At 30.3% G+C, this 18,990-nt stretch overlaps 2 protein-coding genes and 1 long non-coding RNA gene across 3 annotated transcripts; 1 reads left to right on the top strand and 2 right to left on the bottom strand.

The window, feature by feature from the left end:
- Nucleotides 1–1,764: 1,764 nt before the first annotated feature.
- Nucleotides 1,765–5,843, bottom strand: LOC101213571 (berberine bridge enzyme-like 8). Its single transcript, XM_004135675.3, has 3 exons — nt 5,343–5,843; nt 4,403–5,027; nt 1,765–2,606 (listed from the first exon to the last, which is right to left on the bottom strand). Exons 1-3 carry the CDS (start codon nt 5,775–5,777, stop codon nt 2,065–2,067), a joined length of 1,602 nt encoding a protein of 533 aa, XP_004135723.1. The 5' UTR covers nt 5,778–5,843; the 3' UTR covers nt 1,765–2,064.
- An 8,468-nt stretch (nt 5,844–14,311) lies between these two features.
- Nucleotides 14,312–15,743, top strand: LOC116401727. Its single transcript, XR_004214064.1, has 2 exons — nt 14,312–14,862; nt 14,997–15,743. It is a non-coding gene; the product is annotated as an uncharacterized LOC116401727 (long non-coding RNA).
- Nucleotides 15,744–16,050: 307 nt separating this feature from the next.
- Nucleotides 16,051–17,850, bottom strand: LOC101213333 (berberine bridge enzyme-like 18). Its single transcript, XM_004135674.3, has one exon. It carries the CDS (start codon nt 17,848–17,850, stop codon nt 16,219–16,221), a length of 1,632 nt encoding a protein of 543 aa, XP_004135722.1. The 3' UTR covers nt 16,051–16,218.
- Nucleotides 17,851–18,990: the final 1,140 nt, after the last annotated feature.

Below are 18,990 nucleotides of genomic sequence, written 5' to 3'. Positions count from 1 at the left end.
GAAAGAAAGAATAGAACTGGGTTAGTATTTGCTATCTTATTTGGTTCAGGAGCAACACTATCTGGATGGAGTGAAATAATAAAGGTTGTTAATTATGTCCTTAATAGGATTCCTTAATCAAACAGTAAAACTTCACTATACGAAGTCCTTAAGAATAAAACACCAAACTTGTCTTATTTTAGAACTTGATGTTGTCTAACATATATGTTAGAATATTTGGTCATAAAAGAAGAAAACACTCCAGTAGAGCCTATAGATTCTATGACTTAGAACCTAATCATAGAATCAAAGGATGTAAATTTTTTCAAGGATAGATTTTCTTTTAAATCTAGAAATAGTGGGGTTAAAATAGTCAAATTAGTGGAGGCTCAAGTCCAAGTAGTCTACCTTTAGTTAGGATCCAAACTCTAGATAAGGAAGTAAATCATGAACTTAGAAAGGAGCAAGAGAGCGAGAACAATAAAAGATTTTGGAGAAGACTTTGAAATGTACAATGTAGAAGATCCTAAAGATCTAGCAAAAGTCTGATCCTCAGTAGGTGCCAACTTATGGCAAGAAGCTATAAATGATGAAATGGACTCTCTTGAATCTAATACTTGATTGTAACTTCATACTTATAACTTAGGTTGACACTACCCGAACTCTTTATGAAATTATAAGTAGACGTTATACCTTCTTAGCACATTACTTCTTCTAGGTGAATTGTTACAACACTTCGTAGGATTTTGTTCAAGAAACACGGTATAAGTTATTAGAAAGCCTTTGATATCATATATTAATTTTGAACATTTGAAAAGCATAAAAGAAAATTATAATATTTAAGACAAATTTTCTAAATGATTTTTAAAAGAGAGTTTTGTGAAAAATTTTAAAATTTGAAGAATTTTAAATTAGAAGAGTTTTAAAATATTGAAAACTTTAATATAGAAAGAGCTAAAAAATTAAATAGGAAATAAAATGAGAATTGATAGGAAAATTATATAAGTTTAAACAGGAGTAAATAAGCATCATAATAAATTAAGCAAACATAAAATAACATATTGATATTTTAGTAAAAATAGAATGGGGATCGATCTCGGACTTCCAAAGAATCGATTTCTTCACTCAAGAATTCTAGAAAATCAAACTCACAAATTTTCTAGATTACATCGTCAAATGTTTTCTTAAAAAAAATTAATTAAAAAATATTAAAAGAAATTAAACCACTATAAAAAAGAATACATTTAATAGACCATAAAGTAAACACAAACATTTAAATAAGCATACGTACAACGATAAAAAATGTAAAATAAACAATAATTTATAAATAAAATACAAATATAAAGAAAAATTACTAGGAGAAGAAAAAGAAAGTACAACTATACAAAACTACGAGGAGCGGTCGACGTCCTTAAAAATAATAATAATAAAAAATGTTAACTACTACAAATAGAAATTAATTATTTATAGCTTACTTAAAAAGGCTAAAAATTCAATAGTGTTAGTTTTTTTGTTTTAATGTGAAAATAATAGCTGATATTCATTAAAAAAACAGGGCATAGAGTGTTTACTGACCAAAACCAATCTAAAAAGTTATATATTTAGTATTTGTTCACCTACCTTATTAGTCTAACCAATTAATTTAATTACCTAATAACTAAATCACTCACGCAACTTTTAAAAGTAGTTAAATAATTTTTTTTCACAAAAATTGATTAATCATCAAATTAAACAATTAACAAAATTAACACAAAAAAATAATCTAGCAATTAAGTTAATTTTAAATAAGGCGAAACACAAATAGATGTACAATTAATATAATTAACATGACACATCTTTAGTTGAATATATGATAAACTTAAAGGGGCCCTTTCACTTTCACATACATAAAAATGCATTATGAAGAATGACTTTATAGCCTAATCATCACATCTATCACACACATACAACTATATAATATATATCCCGTGTATATATAACTTACACACTTTAATATATTATTTAGCAAAGAAAACGTTGATCTTTCAAATGACAATTAACAAGGAAAACAACAAAAGAGAAACAATAACACACAATAATTTTGTATCACCAAACATGAGGAAACCTTGGAATGCTTTGTTCATTCCTAAAAAAGTTGTGAGGATCAACCTTGGTCTTGATCTTCACCAACCTATCAAAGTTACCTTCAAAATATTTAATTCCATAAACTCTTCCTTCATAGTAACTATTCTTCCCATTGTGATTTACACCAATATCAAGATCTCTATAGTTGAGAAAGGCAGTTCTTGGATTTTTTGACACAAATGGTGTCATAAACTTGTAGAGTTTCCTTGTCAAATCAATAAAATGTTTGGCTTCTTTGTTTCCTTCTTCAACCCAATTTGTTGCATATTGAATCTTCCATAAGTTTCCAGCTCTATGAGGAAATGGAGTTGCATTTGATGGAATTTCAGCCATTCTTCCACCATAAGGGTTGAATGTCAACATGGGTTTTTCAAGTTCTATCATTTTCTTCCATATTTTGTTGAGTCCTTCCTTTGGAATTGGGGTTTTTACATAATCTGACTTTCTTTTTAGATGGGTCAGTACTTGTGGGGTTCTGGACAGTAGGGCTTCCACCGATGTGCCTGTGGTTACAAATATTTCATAAAAGAATAACTTTAGATCATAGGGTCTCATCTTTCCAAATATTTTTTATATTATTTTCTATCGATTCTATAACATATTTATAAATATAACAAAATTTGACGTCTATCAAACTGTAATGTATAGACTGCAATGTACTACCATTTGTATTGATATGTGTCTAACGGTAGACATAGATACGTTATATTTTGTTATATTTAGGAAAGTTTTTTTAAAAGTAATTTTCTTAAAAACAATTATAGGTTTGTTTGCGTTGTTAGAGAAGAGCTTTTTTTCTTTTTTTCATAGTTTTGTATTTTGGTTGGCTCTAAATACATCTACTAATAAAGTCAAATTTGTATTTAAAATATTATGATGTGTTGTCTAGTCATGGTGGGACAGATTTGAGAGAGATGAGGAAAGGATAGTTTGGTCATTATTATATTATAAAAACTCGTGGGGGATTTTCAATTCAACAAAATAAAAATATGTTGTTTTTCTTCAAAAAGAAAAATTGATTCCAAGAGTTTTAGCCACAATCACATTTTTTCTTTCTCAAATTCATTTTTAAATGTAGGGTGTGCCAAAAAAATTTCTTACAAAATTTGTTATAATTGTCGATCCCATGTAGATTGAATCAACATACGTCCCGCCAAAAGGAGCACCCAAGTTTTCTTTTTGTTTAAAACGAGTTCGGTTTTAAATCATAAATCTATCATGTGATCTCTCTTCTTTACTATATTTCTCAATCCAAACAATTTAGTAATAAGTATTTTGATTTTGAAAGTTTATACTTATTTTCCTTTTCTCGTTAACTTTGTTTTCTTAAACAAAACGTCTCGATTTAGCAATTTCAAAACAATTTTAGAGTTATTTTCAAAATATAGAAAAAGTAATAAAAAAATTTAATAAAATATAGAAATATATCATAATCTATCTATGATGGACATGATAGACCAAGATAAACTATTATTTTGTCTACCTATATCATGTGTCTAAATAGTCTATCTTGATCTATATATCACATCTAGATTGTAATGTTTTGCTATAGTTGTAAATATTTTTAGAATTATTTTAAAATTTTTTATTATTTAAAATAATTTCTCTAGTTTTTATTTAAAAGAATTTGACGTTGCATTTTTAAAAGATCGGTAGAAAAAATATATATATATTAAAAACGTAAAAATAAGAGTATTGATTGTAAGTTTATTTTTCTAAAAACTAAAAACTAACAATAAATGATTACTCAGTTTTAGTAATGTTCTATTTTTTGTTTTTGATTTTTGAAAATTAACTTATTTCCTTCCTATTAAATGTTTTCTAATTACCAGAGTTGGTTTTTTAACGAAAGTAAGAAAAATGGTTTTTACTATTTCTTTTAACTTTGAAAAATCTGGTTTGGGTATTTTATTAAAAGGGCATTATACTTCATATTTGAAAACTTTTCTATATATAATATATATGTGAATCATTTTTCCATTAAAAAAAGAACCACTAGAAGTCTTAATTTTTTTCATAAAAAAATAAAAAAACTAATAAACAAGAAAAAAGAAAACAACAATTACTAAAGATTATGGCACAAGTTTTCTCTAATTTTTTAATAGAAAAATTCAATATTTCTATTAAGAAAAATAAAGAAAAAAACTTGTGGCACAAGTTTTCTTAGTTCCTATAATGTCTGTGATATCCTCTTTTATGGAGGTGTTTTCAAAAGCATTTTAAAAACAACAAAAAAATAAAAGTCATTAATTTGACGAAGAACAAACTGTTATATATCCAAAGTAAAAAGAAAGATTACCTAGAGGGAAATTAGTCCAAAAGAGCACAGATTGAAGCCAACTCATTTCAATGCAATCAGATTTCTTCAAACCAAGTTTAGGAAAACTGTTGTTGATGACAAACAAAAGCCTTTCTGAATCTCCAAGAAACAAGGCTATAAACGTAGCTCTCAATGTTTTTTTCCCCTTGTTTGTTCCATTGACAACATCAAAGGTTACTCTTATGAACAAATCATTGTCAATCACATGTGCCACTTGTTGCCACTCATCTACAATCTCCGTTAAGTCATTTTGTTCCAATGTTCTTTGTACTCGGAACACTGTTACCGTCTCCGGCACAGGAACCATTCGGATTTTGTATGCTACAACGACACCGAAGCTAGATCCTCCACCGCCTATGATGGCCCAAAATAGATCCTCCCCCATTGCCTTTCGGTCAAGGAGTTTTCCATTGACGTCGATAATCTTTGCATCAATTATTTGATCCACGGAGAGGCCGTATTTTCTCATCATGTTACCGTAACCACCACCACCAAAATGACCGCCGACCCCTACCGTGGGGCACACGCCGGCTGGGAAGCCGTAGGACTTGTTATTCTCAGCAACTCTATAATATACTTCTCCTAGAGTTGCTCCAGTTTGGACCTGGTAACAATATGAATAAATGATTAAATATAATGCAGTCTATAGAGATTTCAATCTTAAGCCGTAGCATAGGTCATTTAACACTGCATTATGTTATTTCCTAAGTAAATAAACATTGATAATAATATTACGTACGGATGACTAGTATAAGGCTACATCTAATTCATTTTTTATACCCTTTTCTTTTCACACGAAAATAAATTATCAAAAATCAATTTAAAAATAATAAATGAAAGCTGCCTGGATGTACAAGGATTACAATAAGTTGAGAGAGACAATAAACTATATCAAAGATAAATGAATGATTGACAATACCCAAGCGGTCTTGGTTTTGGCATCAACCGTGATCTCTCGTAGGTTGAACATATCGAGTATGAAGAAAGGGACGACGTCGGAGACGTAAGAAACGCCCTCGTAATCATGGCCGCCGCTACGAATCTTCATTTGAAGATTATGGATTCGAGCACAAAGAATAGCAGCTTTAACATGAGATTCATGGAGAGCAGTGAGAATGAGGAATGGTTTAGGAGTTGTTGAAGTGTTGAATCTCAAGTTTCTAATGTAAGTCTCGAGAACGGAGGAATAAGAAGCATTGTTTGGAGTAAAGATAGCCGGAGCGATGGGGTACGATGGTGGAGAGTGTCGGAGAAGACATTGAAAGAAATTTTCAGGAGCTGAAGAAGACGCAGAAGAAAAAAACACAAGGAATGAAAATGATAAGAGCAAAATTGAAGTCCTTAAAATTTCCATTCTAGTGTTTGTTTGCGTTTGTTTTCTTGGTTTTAGAAAGATGGGTTTGTTACAATAATGTAGTTGAAAGGGGAGTTATTTATAATGACACCAAATTTCTTGTGAGAAACAAGATTAACATTGCCATGTTAGAGAGATATTTTGACCAAGAGAAAAATCAAAGTCAAAATATAATGCTAAGATATGATAATAAGTATATAAAAGAGTACACCACAAATTTTTTTAATCTTATCGATATTCTTTATTTTTTTTTTTATGAAGAAAATTTCAACATTACCGGTAGTTGAATTCAAATGAATGAGGAGTTTCTAATTAATGGGATTGGTTTTCTTCTTATATTATTAATTATTTTATTTGAAGTACAAACCTTGTCAAATGATGTCACTTCTTTGCATCTCTAGATTTATAATCTTCTTTTCATCTATTTTCATAGTCAATAATGTCAAAATAATTAACCTGTCCATAACGTAATATCTTTTAATATCAATTTGATTATTTATGTAATATCGAAGATGGGATGATGCTTTTGTTTGATTGGAAAACTTTCACTTAATTTGATCATTATTTATTAAGGAATCACAAATTGATTTTCTTTGTAAAGGATGGAACACAACGGCCACGGTGCAAGGTTTTGTCCAAGAAATGAGAGCTGATAGGATGAAACGAAAGGAGAAGAGAAAACTACTTAGTAGCCTTGGAAAACACCAAAAAGGATTGAGATATTTTACACACACAACAAAAGAAAAAAGATTTTGTTTTCACTTTCTATTCTCTCTTTTATTTGGTAAATTCAAGGTTTTTTTATGGGCTTTAATGGTGAATTTTGTTCCTGCGTGTGGCGATAAAGAGATGAAGAAAAAAAAGAACACAGAAAATTTATCAAGAAGATGCCTTCGCCCATAAGAAGGTTTTTCACAGCTCGAAAAAGACTTTAAAGATAAGTACACTCTCTAGTTTTGGATATATATATTACATTTGATCATTGTATTCTCATTACTAAATCTAACAATTGATACTTTCTAACCAATTTGATTAGAAAAACTAATCAAACTATCTTGGCATCAATTTAGTGAAAGTTCAATCAATGAAAATCATATTAAGATCCAATTCACACTAATTGCATTAAGAAAACAATGGCTAAGTTATGTTCATAGCGCCGCCACGGTGCTACGTATGTTTTGCTGACAGTAAAACTACTGCCTTACTAGATCGAGGTGGTGCAAGACAAATACTTAATTGCCTATTTTATTCATGTGTTTGCTCTGATTTATGCATCTTGGCTTCAATTTTCTCCGATTAAGCTCCAAATTGATATCAATACCAAATTCTACCTTTAGTTTGCTCCAAATATACAAAATGCTTAAAGATGTAAAGAATAGTCGATCAGGAGCAACCTCCATTGATTGAGAAAGGAAATGTCACCAGTATTTTATAAGCATTATGAATACTCCATACTATGATAAAATGTCTCTTATGTTATGTCAATGAGAGAAAGACTTGACATCAAAGTTTAAAAGAGAAAGGATTACAAATGATGCATAGAAGTTAGCATCATTAAAAGTCTGATCCTACTAAAAGATGAAGTGCATGAGAACAACTCGGAGCAGATCATTATCAATCATGTGTCACCACTATCATTTAAACAAGTGAACTATGAAGAGAAAAAGTCAAATAAATAAAGCAAAGAAATGACAATGGAGCACTTAACCCTATCATCTTTAGTAGTACAATTCCATATGGTGAGTTAGGTTTCTCCATGCTTGCAAAATTTGGAGCATCACAATTGGAAATAAAATAATGCCTAAGATTGCTAGAGAAATGGAAGCTTACTTTCTATTGGCTACTTTCAAGATCAAGGCAAGACCTTTGTAATAGGAGCACCTTTTAATCTTTGGTTGAATTGGATATCATCTTCATAATCATATGTATCATATTTTTCAACAGTAAAAATGGATTGTTGGCTTCCATTTTTTTTTCATTTATATTCTTTTTGGTCATCATAAAAAAAATGATATTAATGAAGACTTGAAAAAAAAAGACAATAAGGTAATAAAGTGAATAAGAAAAACCCACATTTTGCACAAATTTTCTTCCAATAATTTTTTTCGCAAAGATACTCTCAAAATTTTTCTTTCTATAGACTTGCTCTAACAATTTTTTTTTTGTCTACAAACTTTTTTTAAAGAATTTTTTTTCTAAGAAACTTTTTTTCAATATTTTAAATGACAAAGGTTCTTATTTATAAACTCGGGGTGTACAACAAATTAGAAAAAATTAATAAGAATAAAATAAAACTTCGATATTATGTTAATAAAATAAATTTTGGTTTTTCCTAAAATAATATATAGAAATGGGATATTATGAGATTTTGTAAAAATATAAAATGATTTTTTTTATTTTTTCTAAAATAAATAGAAATAAGTTTTAAAAAAAGCTTTTTGTTTAAAGCAAATTAATTTCTTTTTTTTTTTCTAAAATGAGTAGAATAATAAGTTTAAAATATTTCTTTAATTTTTTTTTCTTAAAAGGAGTAAAAATAAGTTAAAACTAATTAATTTATTTTTCCTAAAATGTGTAGATATGCTTAAAAGAGTCATTATCAATATTTTTTTTAAAAATAAAATAAAAAAAAATGTAGAATAAAATTAGGTGGCACAGTGAACTGAGTTTATAGTAAGAGTAAAAATCTTGGTCACTATCTTAGGTTAGGTAGCACGCCAAAGTGAGTTTATGTGTAAGAAGTTTGTATATTGAGTCTCTATTGTTGTTATATTTTTAGTAAGAGTGAAAGTTGAAAGGTTGGTTTTGAAGGTTCCAATTAATTGTTATGTTAGATGGCATACTGAAGTTAGTTTATGTGCAAGCAGGCAAGGTTTAGCAATTCTATTGTTACATTTCTATGTAGAAAGAGTCAATAATCAAAGTTGAAAGGTTGATTTTTTTGGGTAGTTTAATCATGGAGTGAGTTTGAGGGGGTGACTTAAACGCCACTTTGAAGGTCTCAATGTCATTGTTACGGTAGAAAAATGACAAATATTTAAGAGGTTTAAAATGAGTCTTTTATATTGAGGGTAGATTGGTAATTTGCCTCAATGGTAAATTTGTAAATCTTTCATCTTCTTTGTAGGTCTTTTAATTAGGGAAAAGAAAAAGGTGTTCAAGAGAGGGGCAATGGAAACATTAACATAGAGAAAGAGAGAATTTATTTAGCAAACAAGAGAGGAAGAGAAGAGTGTGGTGCGGTGGTTTTTGGCTTTCCAATGGGAAGAGAGACGTTGGTCGACGAAGAGGAAGACGTTGGAGTTTTGACGTCAATGGCAGTGGTATTGACAGTGGTTTAGTTGTGGGTTTAGCAGCGAACAGAAGCTGACGTTTTTGGGGCTATTTTCGTCGGCTTCAACTTTGAAAGACGTGCCTAAAAATAGAATATAAGAAATAAAAAATTGACTAAGTGTTTGAATTTAGGCGTTTTGAGGAAGTCTTCAGGAGATGAGGCGAGTTGCTACTTAAGAAAGGTTATGCAAGGAAAGGTTGGTTAGTTTGCAAGGAAGATTTCTTGGAGTAAAAGTGTAACTATGCGATAAGAATGTTACGTTAGAAAGGTTGAGCGAGTAAGGTTTTTTCGCGGAATGAAAAGTTTGGAGAGAAGAAGTAAGGAAAGTTCGGAGAAATTTCTTAAGTGTGATTAATGGACCACGTGTAGAGTTCAAGCTAAGCATGATTAAGGAAACATCTGAAGTTTACATGTGTACCACTATGAGTAAGAGTTGACAAGCTAATATGAATTTAAGCACGACTAAACTGGTTTTGGAGTATTACAAATAGAGGACCCCGATCATTTGTTAGGATTATTGTTTTGCTAAGTCAAAGAAGAAAATTCAAGAGCTAAAGTGCTGCCATTTTGGTTTTGCGAGAAGGTTACACGAGGAAGAAGAAGAAGAGTAAATTCTAAGATGGAAACATGCAAGTAATGATGAAATTTACACTTAAGGGAGCCTAAAAGTGTTCGTTAACTAATATCCTTATACGACTTTTAGGGATCCTAAGTACGTTGAACGTGAGAGGAATCTAACACTAAAAGAAAGCCCAATTTTCATTAACAAGGAGTCTCATTATCAATTAGGAGAGCTCAAGTGATGATTGTAATTCTTTAACTTGAGCTATTACTATAATTGTCATTTATTTACAAACAAGTACACATCGTTGTAGTTGCTTGACTTTATACTCGTGGATATATCTTTTCATGGATACAGTTCTTCCAAGACGACGTAGATCATATTGCACCAAATTGAATTACCAAACTTTGTATTCTATAATAGTTTTTAGTTTTTTGAAAATATAATTATAACATTGTGTGTTCTAATTTCTTTTTCCATTCAGTCTTTCATATTCTTCCCGACCTTCAAACAACATATCTAGATCCTTAGATAAACAAAAGTGTACGTTTTTCCTTTTTCTAAATAAACATAACTTCCAATTACGTATCGTTTAAAATTTGTGGTCGTTCTTCTTTTAGTAGATAAGATATGGAAATAAAATTTAAATTCCCTACCTCAACAAGAATATAGTATATGTTCTAAGCCGCCGTTAAACTAACAATTAATACATGAAGATTGCCTCAAACAAAGTTTGCCTCCGTTTTTTGATATCACTATTAAAGGAAAAAGAAAGAAAGAGAGAGAGAAAGAGAATATGATTGTGAAGTTGAGAACGTGGAAAACTAGTTAGATAGAAACAGCTAAACAAAGGACAACATAGCGGCGGCCTACTACAAAATCACACTAAGAACGCAAAGACGAGTAATTTTTTTTTTCCTTTAGGATGATCAAAATTAAATCATTTTGAAAAATTATTTAAGAAACGGTTTCAAATATTTATAAATATATTAACAATTTACTTTCTATATGTAATATAATAGATAACAATAGACTAATGAAGTTATTTAAAAATTATTTATGTAATATGATGTTTTTTTATAATTATGATTGGTACCAATCATTGATGCCATGGTTGTAGTATTAAATCTGAAAGACATAGGTTGAATTCTCTTAGCTTACAAAAGGTAAAAAGACGAATCCAAGTAATTGGCAAAATTGAGTTGATTAGAGGTATTTAGCCATGAGTTCTACTAATTGGACAGTTCATTTACAATTTTTGTCGTTGAGAAACATCCAGAGGTACCTTCTTTTAATAGTAGGCGAAAAGGGAAAAAGTGCTTTTAACGTATGTGTATGAATTTGACTTTTATTACTATTCTGTTTTTTAGCAAAAATTATTTTGAAATATATTGTTATCCTTCTGAGTCTAATCTAAAATTGTGACTTCTTTCTTTGGTGATTTGTCAAAGAGGGCAACTTTGATGAAAGAGAAATTAAGAAGTAATGGAATACTATAATATTAATTCAATCTTGGGGGCATGCTAGCACATATATATATTATTTGAAAAGATATAATGTCATAGTCGTATAAAGGATAAGAGTTTTAATTTTATGGGAAAAGGATATGATTCTACTCACACACGTTACATACTTGTGTCTATTTCAAAGATTTAATGTTGGTTATGAAAAATTTTGAACTAGTAAACGATTAAGATAATAGTAAACCAAAAAAGTTACGTAAACCCTAAAATAGATTCAAGACCAACAAAAAGTGAGTCTAAAGAGTTTATAGCAATTAGAAATGTAAGAAAAAAAAATTAGATCAAAACTAAATTGACTTTGCCTCTTCTAAGGTTCACAATCAGTGGATGAGACTTGACACATCAAGATAATGGCCAATAAATCTGTCGAGAGATAAATCAAAATTGATCTTCTTTTGGGTCATTACTTGATTAAAAATAATATTTTAAAAATCAAAATCATGGAAAGTTTAATATATTTTATTAAATAAAGAGTCACGCATTGAAATCATTTTTAACCAAATACACATATTCTAACCAAAAGATCACATATGTGTCAAAAAAAAGTTAAAGATTTTACTTTTCATTCTCTCAATAGAAAGAGAATCAATGGCACTATTCTAGCACTAATTAACATTTGCATCTAAATACGTGTAGCAAACTTAAATATTTTACTTTCGATAAATAGGTTTGATGTTGGAAGATTCTTTCTTGCTTTTTTATTCTTCCTTACTTCATTTCATTAGCTAGATTATTTTTTATGATAACAACATTTTCTTTATCGAGAGTATCTTCATTTTCAAGTGATTGATTTTTCTTCCGACGGTGGTTTAAAACTAAATCAATAAATAGTTCTTAAAAATGAAATGCTATACTGATTGGTAGACAATTCTACTTTGTCACTGTTAAAAATATGAAATAATTTTATTACATTAGTTTCCTATATTGAATTCTATAAACTTTTAGAAAAGAGAGTTGACAATGAAATAAAAATACACATCAAGAGAAGTGGCAAACATAAGTTTTTTCCTCTTATACAAGTACATATAAGGTATTCTTAAACACATGACAATTGATAGGATTACTTTAACAATTATTTCATAAATAGTGAACTAAATAGATATCATTCAAGGATATATTTTTCTATTAGCGGTTCTTGTTCTATTGTTGTTTGTATGGACCTTCAAATATGCTATGTGTGAATAGATCAATTAGACACTTAACAGTTAATGAAGATGTCCTAAAGTGTAATTTTTATATATCAACTTGAAATATTGATGAGTTGTAAAAAAATTTCGAGAGAGATAATTTGAAAACAAACACATCTAGGAAATCTTACAACAACTAAAATAAATAAATAAATATAAATTAAAAAGGGAAAGAAAAGAAAAGACTTACTTTGAAACTATATAAGAAAAGAAAAGACTACCTTCGTGTATCATTTTAGACTGCAACTTTAAGTAAATTATTAAATACTTTATTTCGTAAATTTAATACATTATGAATGTAAGTCATTATTAGTATTTATTGTTGTATGAAGTATTATGTGTGTAGATTTAACTAAATTTGAGTGGTTGAACTAAAATTTATCAAAAGCTAATTAATTGAAAATTTATTTTTGAGACAAAAATTACCTCTTTTGTAGCCATAAGTTAAACTTATAGAAGGATTTATATAACTAAAAACGAAATGTTATCAAAAGGTTATTATAATTATTATAATAATTAAAAACAATTAAATAGCATTATAATAGCTTAATATTACCGCTATAAGTGCTATATTATAGCTTAATATTACAGCTGCAAATACCATATTATAGCTTAATATTACAGCTATAAATACTATATAATAGCATCGAATAAAAGCTATTATACGTCAAAGATAGCACATTATTTAAGCTATATAAATTTATTATAGCTCTAAGGAAAAACACTATCAAATGTTTTTTTAGCAACGTATATAAGCTATATCTTCATACTCTACAACGACACTCATTATAGCTTCGACAAAACGCTATAAAAAGTCTCAAACTTTTAATTACATGGACTGTCAAGACTTTCGAAAAAGGTTATAAAAAGTCTATTATAGATTTTTTCATTAGCTATCGTATGTGTTATTTCTTGTAGTGACATTGACAAGGAAATGTGAAGTAAAGGAAAAAAAAGTAGAGTAGGGTTACCTTTTCTTTTCTCCCTTTGCTTTTTACATCTTCCTCTTACATACCCTAATTTTAGTGGTGTTTGTTTTGAATAGAAGAGATGCAAACAAATTGAAGATGAAGGAGAAGAAGAAGAAGAATACAAGATTTTATGTGGTTCGGCCAAAGAATGCCTACATCAACGAGAATGATCACTTTCCTTTGATTTTAAAGATGAGTACAAAGATTTTTTGGTTCTCTTCTTCTTCTTCTTTATCTTTTTTTTTTCTTTTTTGTATCTACTTGTAAAAGAAGTGTATGTAAAAGGTTAGACTTATTTTTTTTAGATACACTTTTATATTTATAGGTGTTTACGGGAAAAAGAAAATAACATAAAAATTTAAAACTAATATTGTTGGAATTTAATTTCTACAAAATTATAAAATTTAACAAAAGTGATCAAAATATTTACAATAGCCAAATCAAATGTAGTGAGCTTTTTTTTTTTTTTTACATTATTTAGTTATTTGCCATGAAGTGTAAATAGTTTATTCTTTTATTATTTCTAAAAACCGCTTTATTATTTATATTAGGGATATTTTTAAAAATAGCAAAATAAATTAAAATATTTACAAGTTAGCAAAATTTTGGATTTTATCACTATATCATATCAATGACTATCCGGGATAGAATTTACTATAAATTAGTAAATATTTTGTAAGATTTACTATTCTTACAAATTTTCCTTTATATTATGTATAACAATTGTTGAAATACATAATTTTCCATTTACAGTTTGATTATTATTAACAGTTGTATATCCTTATAAACTGAAACAATAAACTAATAAATTAAATAATTTAAACAACACGTAATCAAGATCAAAATAAATCATAATTAAATTTTATAGAAATATATTAAATTCGCACATATATATTATTTAAATAACTGTTAAATTGAATTATTGAAAAAAAAATTAAGATAGAAAAGCATGCCTTTGTATTAAAGATAAGACAATTGACTTCAAAAGAGAGAAGCCAGAAGGAAGCTCAAAGTTCATTCATTCCATTGGTTTTTTATATTTTGGGAAGAGGAATTTTGTGTGTCAATGGCATAGTCTTCTTGTTTTACTGTAAATGTTTTAGAAAAATGTTTGGTTTGTTCTCCGGTGGGCTCTGTCCCTACAATCCATCTCCCTCTCAACTTCTTCCATATAATTTTGTTACTAAATCAAAATGCAACCACGTACCATCTCTTTTTCTACAAATTCTCTCTACCTAACATTTTACACAATCCTTCCATCTCTCAAATAATATCTGTCCCTTATTCTTAAACATTTTCCCCTTTTTGGGCCAATCTCATTATCCCAACACAACAGAACTAACCCCATCTCCTTTTATAACCCTAACGATTTTGTCCATCTAGTCATAGTCGAGTCTGATTCTTTCTATTTCCACGCCTTGGTATCGGATCGTCCAAAAGATGCAAAAGATGTGTACCAATTGTATCATGATTGTCCCGACTTTCGGTTCTTAGTAGATGGTACTCAGGTGATTCCTCTCGAATTTACAAATCTCCATATTCCCTTACCAAGGCCTTTCCATTAGTGCATCATTTCTCCATTTGGCTGCTGATGGACCTTCATTCCATAATTTCATCAAATCATGGTCATCCATTTTTGCAGGAAAATAGCTCGACGCCCCACAACCGTTTCATGATCGAATTGTTATCGAAGATCCACATGGACTCGAATATGCTTTTCTTCGTCTTTATTGGAGCATTGTTGCACCCGTCAATTTCTATACTGTGCCCATCGGTCAACATCTAAGTGACAGGGTTCAGGCAATTTTCTTGCTGTCTAAACACCAAATTGAGACTAAAAAATTGGGGGAATTCAGAAATAACCAAAATAGCCCAACTATTGGAAATGAATGATCAATCTCCACATTATTTGACATTTATAGTGACACGATCTCTGGTTTGGGTATGTTTTGTCGTGTCAAGAGAAGGAGGAGAAAGTAAATTAGTTTTCAAAGACGAAGAAGTTTGTTGCTTTACATTCGCAGCAGATTGTTGCAACAGACAACTTTGGTATCCAATACCTCTAGGGTATTTTGGCAATTGCCTTATGTTATGTTACGCTATAGTAAAAAAGAGTGAGCTTTAGGGGGAAAATGGGATGGTTCTGGGAATGAAAGCAATTGGAAAAAGAGTGAGAGATATGGAAAAAGCGGCACTGAAAGACATAAATGAGGGGATGCCCATTTTGAAGATTTTGGGAAATCAAATCAAAACGTTCATGTAGCCAAATGTAAACGATTGTGTAACTAAATCTAAATGATCTTGGTACATAAGATCGTGTGTTGACTATAACACTTTTCTATTTTCAAGCTTTTTCAGTGTTCGAAATTGTTTAATAGTTTGTTTTATTTTTTAATAAACCCCAATAAAATATTTATAATTAGAGTCTTATAAAGATCACTTAGTTGAATAAACAGTTTCAAAAATCATTCTATTTGAACACTTTATCGTGTTAACTGGACAAGGATTATTAACCATCTGGGGGCATCAACATGCAGACTCATTTTTCCAGGTTTTATAGTCTCGTTTTGGTTTTCTATTCAGTGTGAGAATTGGTTTAGATTGAAGTTTTGTTTTCTCTTCTTCATCGTCTTTTGATTGTATTTTGTTCTCGAAGAATGAAGCCGATAAAACATTGTTCACCTTGCACAGTGGACTGGTAAGATTTCACAATACATTTAAATAAATGATTAATACACAGAAAACAATTCTATTAATTAGGTACAAAGTATAAACCAAAGTAAACCCCCTTTTATTTTCTTTGTGACACATCCAATCATTTGGGGCTTTTTTCAACACACAACAATATGTATTTCAAAACACATCTAGTATCCCCTCTTATTCCACCATGGCTTAAGAGAAGGAATGCTCTGCTCATTCTTGAAGAAATTAGAAGGATCAACCTTTGTCTTTACACTCACCAACCTCTTGAAATTACCCTTGAAATATTTAATTCCCCACACACTTGCCTCGTTGTAGCTCGTGTTTCTACCATTTTTCTCGTTTGTTCCAATATCCAGGTCTCTGTAATTGATATATGCTGCTCTTGGATTTTTTGAAACAAAAGGAGCCATGTAACTATAAAGTTTCCTGATCCAATTTATATGTCTTTTAGCAATATCTTCACCTTCCTCATCCCAATACACCAAATGTTGAATCTTGTAAAGATTTCCAGCTCGGTGTGGGAATGGAATTTCTGACTCTGAAATCTTGTCCATTATTCCACCATACGGACTCAAGATCAAAACTGCCGCTTCTGCTTCTTCTTCATTAAAGAATTCCCAAATGCCCTCAAGGCCAGCTTTTGGGATTGGCTCATTTACATAGTCTGATTTGGCTTTGAAAAATCTTTTGGGGGTTAGTGGTCTTCTATCTAGAAGAACATTTAATGGTTGCCCTCTTGAGAAGCCAGCAAAGTAGAGAACGGATTCGATCCAACTCATTTCAATGCAATCTTCCTTTGTTAACCCTAGTTCTGGGAAAGTCTTTTGCATTATTGGAACAAGTTCTTCGATTTTTCCTAGGAACAAGGAGTTGAAAGCAGCTTCTATTGTTCTTTTATTTCCATGTTGAGAATTTGTTGTGTTTATCCCTGTTAATATGATTCTGATGAAAAGTTTGTCATCTTGTTTGCTAGAGACATATTGCCATCGGTGAATGATGTCAGTGGCGTTTTGTTCCAAAGTTCTTGCGATTGTGAAAACAGTCACAATTGGTGGAACAGGGAGAAGCTTTATTTTCCATGCAAGGACAATTCCATAGCTTGCTCCTCCACTTCCTCTAATGGCCCAAAACACATCCTCCCCCATTGATTTTCGGTCGTGGAGCTTACCATTCACGTCAATGAAGTAAGCGTCGATTACGTTATCAGCAGCAAGGCCGAATTTGCGTAGCATCAATCCGTAGCCGCCACCACTGAAGTGTCCACCGACACCAACCGTCGGACAAACCCCAGCTGGGAACCCTAGGGTTTTGCTTTTCTCAGCAATTCTGTAGTAGAGTTCGCCAATGGTGGCTCCAGATTGCACCCATGCAACATTGTTTTCCGCATCGACACTAATGGACCGAAGGTTTATTAGATCGACAACGACAAACGAGACGTCAGAGACATAAGAAAGTCCCTCGTAGTCATGACCGCCACTTCTAGTTCGAATTTGAAAGCCCGTGTTTTTGGCACAAATGATGGATGCTTGAATTTGAGAAACATGGAACGGTGTGACGATGACTTGAGGTTTAGGGGTTTTAGGAGATGTGAATCTAAGGTTGTGAATTGAGAAGTTCAAAACTGAAGAGTATGAGGGATTGGTTGGAGTGTAAATAATCTTTGAAATGGAAGAGGTATTGGGAGAATGATGAGAAAGACAGTGGAGAAAAGATTCATGGTTGTGAGCAGAAGCTGCCCATGCAAACGTCAAGACAATAAAAATATGAGCAAATGAGGTAATTAGAGACTTCATTTTGAATGTGCTTTTGTTTTTGAATGAGAAAACTTTGCTATATATTTATAGTGTTAGAGGAAGCTTTGTTTTGAGCTTAAGAAATAAAAACGAAATGTCAAAGCTTTAAAATATTGAACAAAGAAAATTCCATGCACGCCAATTATTTATGTAATGGATTGAGATGGTTCATTTTTCTCCATATAGTTATCGGAAAAAAAAAATAATTAGTCAAAAGTCTAATTTGAGAAAATTAAAACAAAAAGGAAAAAAAGAAAAAAAAATTGAGAAAAAGGAAAGTCTGTCTATTTTGAAACTAGATGATCTTAAAATGATGGAGAATTGCAATGGGTAGCAAATTTATTTTAATAAAATTGAGTCATTGTCACATTTTTTTCATATTGCAAATATAGGAAGAAAAAAAAAAGAAAGTTCAATAAAATTGAATACATCTTTAATTATGTTAATTTATTCTTTTTAAATTTTAAAATTACCCTCATTTTTCTTTTCCTTTTCACACTCACTCTCTTCCCTTTTCGCAACCTGCTGAAAAACTCAAGCTTTCTTAAGTTGAAAAAAAAATTCAAATAAAGTTTTCCAATTCAAATTCTATTTATTTTGTTTGCTTTCACTTTTCTCATTTCTTCGATTTTCTTTTTTCCGATTTCAATTTTGGAAATCTCAAATCACATTACTTAATTTAATTGAAATAGAGAGAGAAAATAGGGAGAGAGAGATTAACAACTAAACATGGCCGACTTCTAAGTAAAGTGGTGGTGAAGGATGGAGGTTACAAGTTACCAACGTTTAATTTTTTTTTTAAAGAAAATTGCATCAAATGTTTTCAAATGGCAAAAACAACTAGCTCATACAACCCATTTTTTGCATATTGCGAATATGACAAAATTAGTGATATCAGACGGTAATTTAGAAAAAAACAGCTAGCTCATAGAACCTATTTTTTGCATATTGTGAATATGACAAAATTAGTGATATCAGACGGTAATTTAGAAAAAAACAGCTAGCTCATAGAACCTATTTTTTGCATATTGCGAATATGATAAAATTAGTGATATCAGACGGTAATCACAAGACTATCGAAGGGATATCAAATAGTAATCGTAGGGTTATCGACTTTTAAATTTGCTACTTTTACAATTT

This window comes from Cucumis sativus, chromosome 1, assembly GCF_000004075.3.
Source record: "Cucumis sativus cultivar 9930 chromosome 1, Cucumber_9930_V3, whole genome shotgun sequence".
In the NCBI taxonomy this organism is placed as follows: Eukaryota; Viridiplantae; Streptophyta; class Magnoliopsida; order Cucurbitales; family Cucurbitaceae; genus Cucumis; species Cucumis sativus.
The sequence above is the reverse complement of the archived record's forward strand: the minus strand, read 5'-3'. Positions and strand labels throughout refer to the sequence as shown.

Coding starts and splice junctions, on each gene's coding strand:
- LOC101213571 (XM_004135675.3), bottom strand. CDS start 5,777: ATGGAAATTTTAAGGACTTCAATTTTGCTCTTATCATTTTCATTCCTT. Junction 5,028..5,342: donor CCAAAACCAAGACCGCTTGG/GTATTGTCAATC, acceptor TATTGTTACCAG/GTCCAAACTGGAGCAACTCT. Junction 2,607..4,402: donor TTGGACTAATTTCCCTCTAG/GTAATCTTTCTT, acceptor TTGTAACCACAG/GCACATCGGTGGAAGCCCTA.
- LOC101213333 (XM_004135674.3), bottom strand. CDS start 17,850: ATGAAGTCTCTAATTACCTCATTTGCTCATATTTTTATTGTCTTGACG.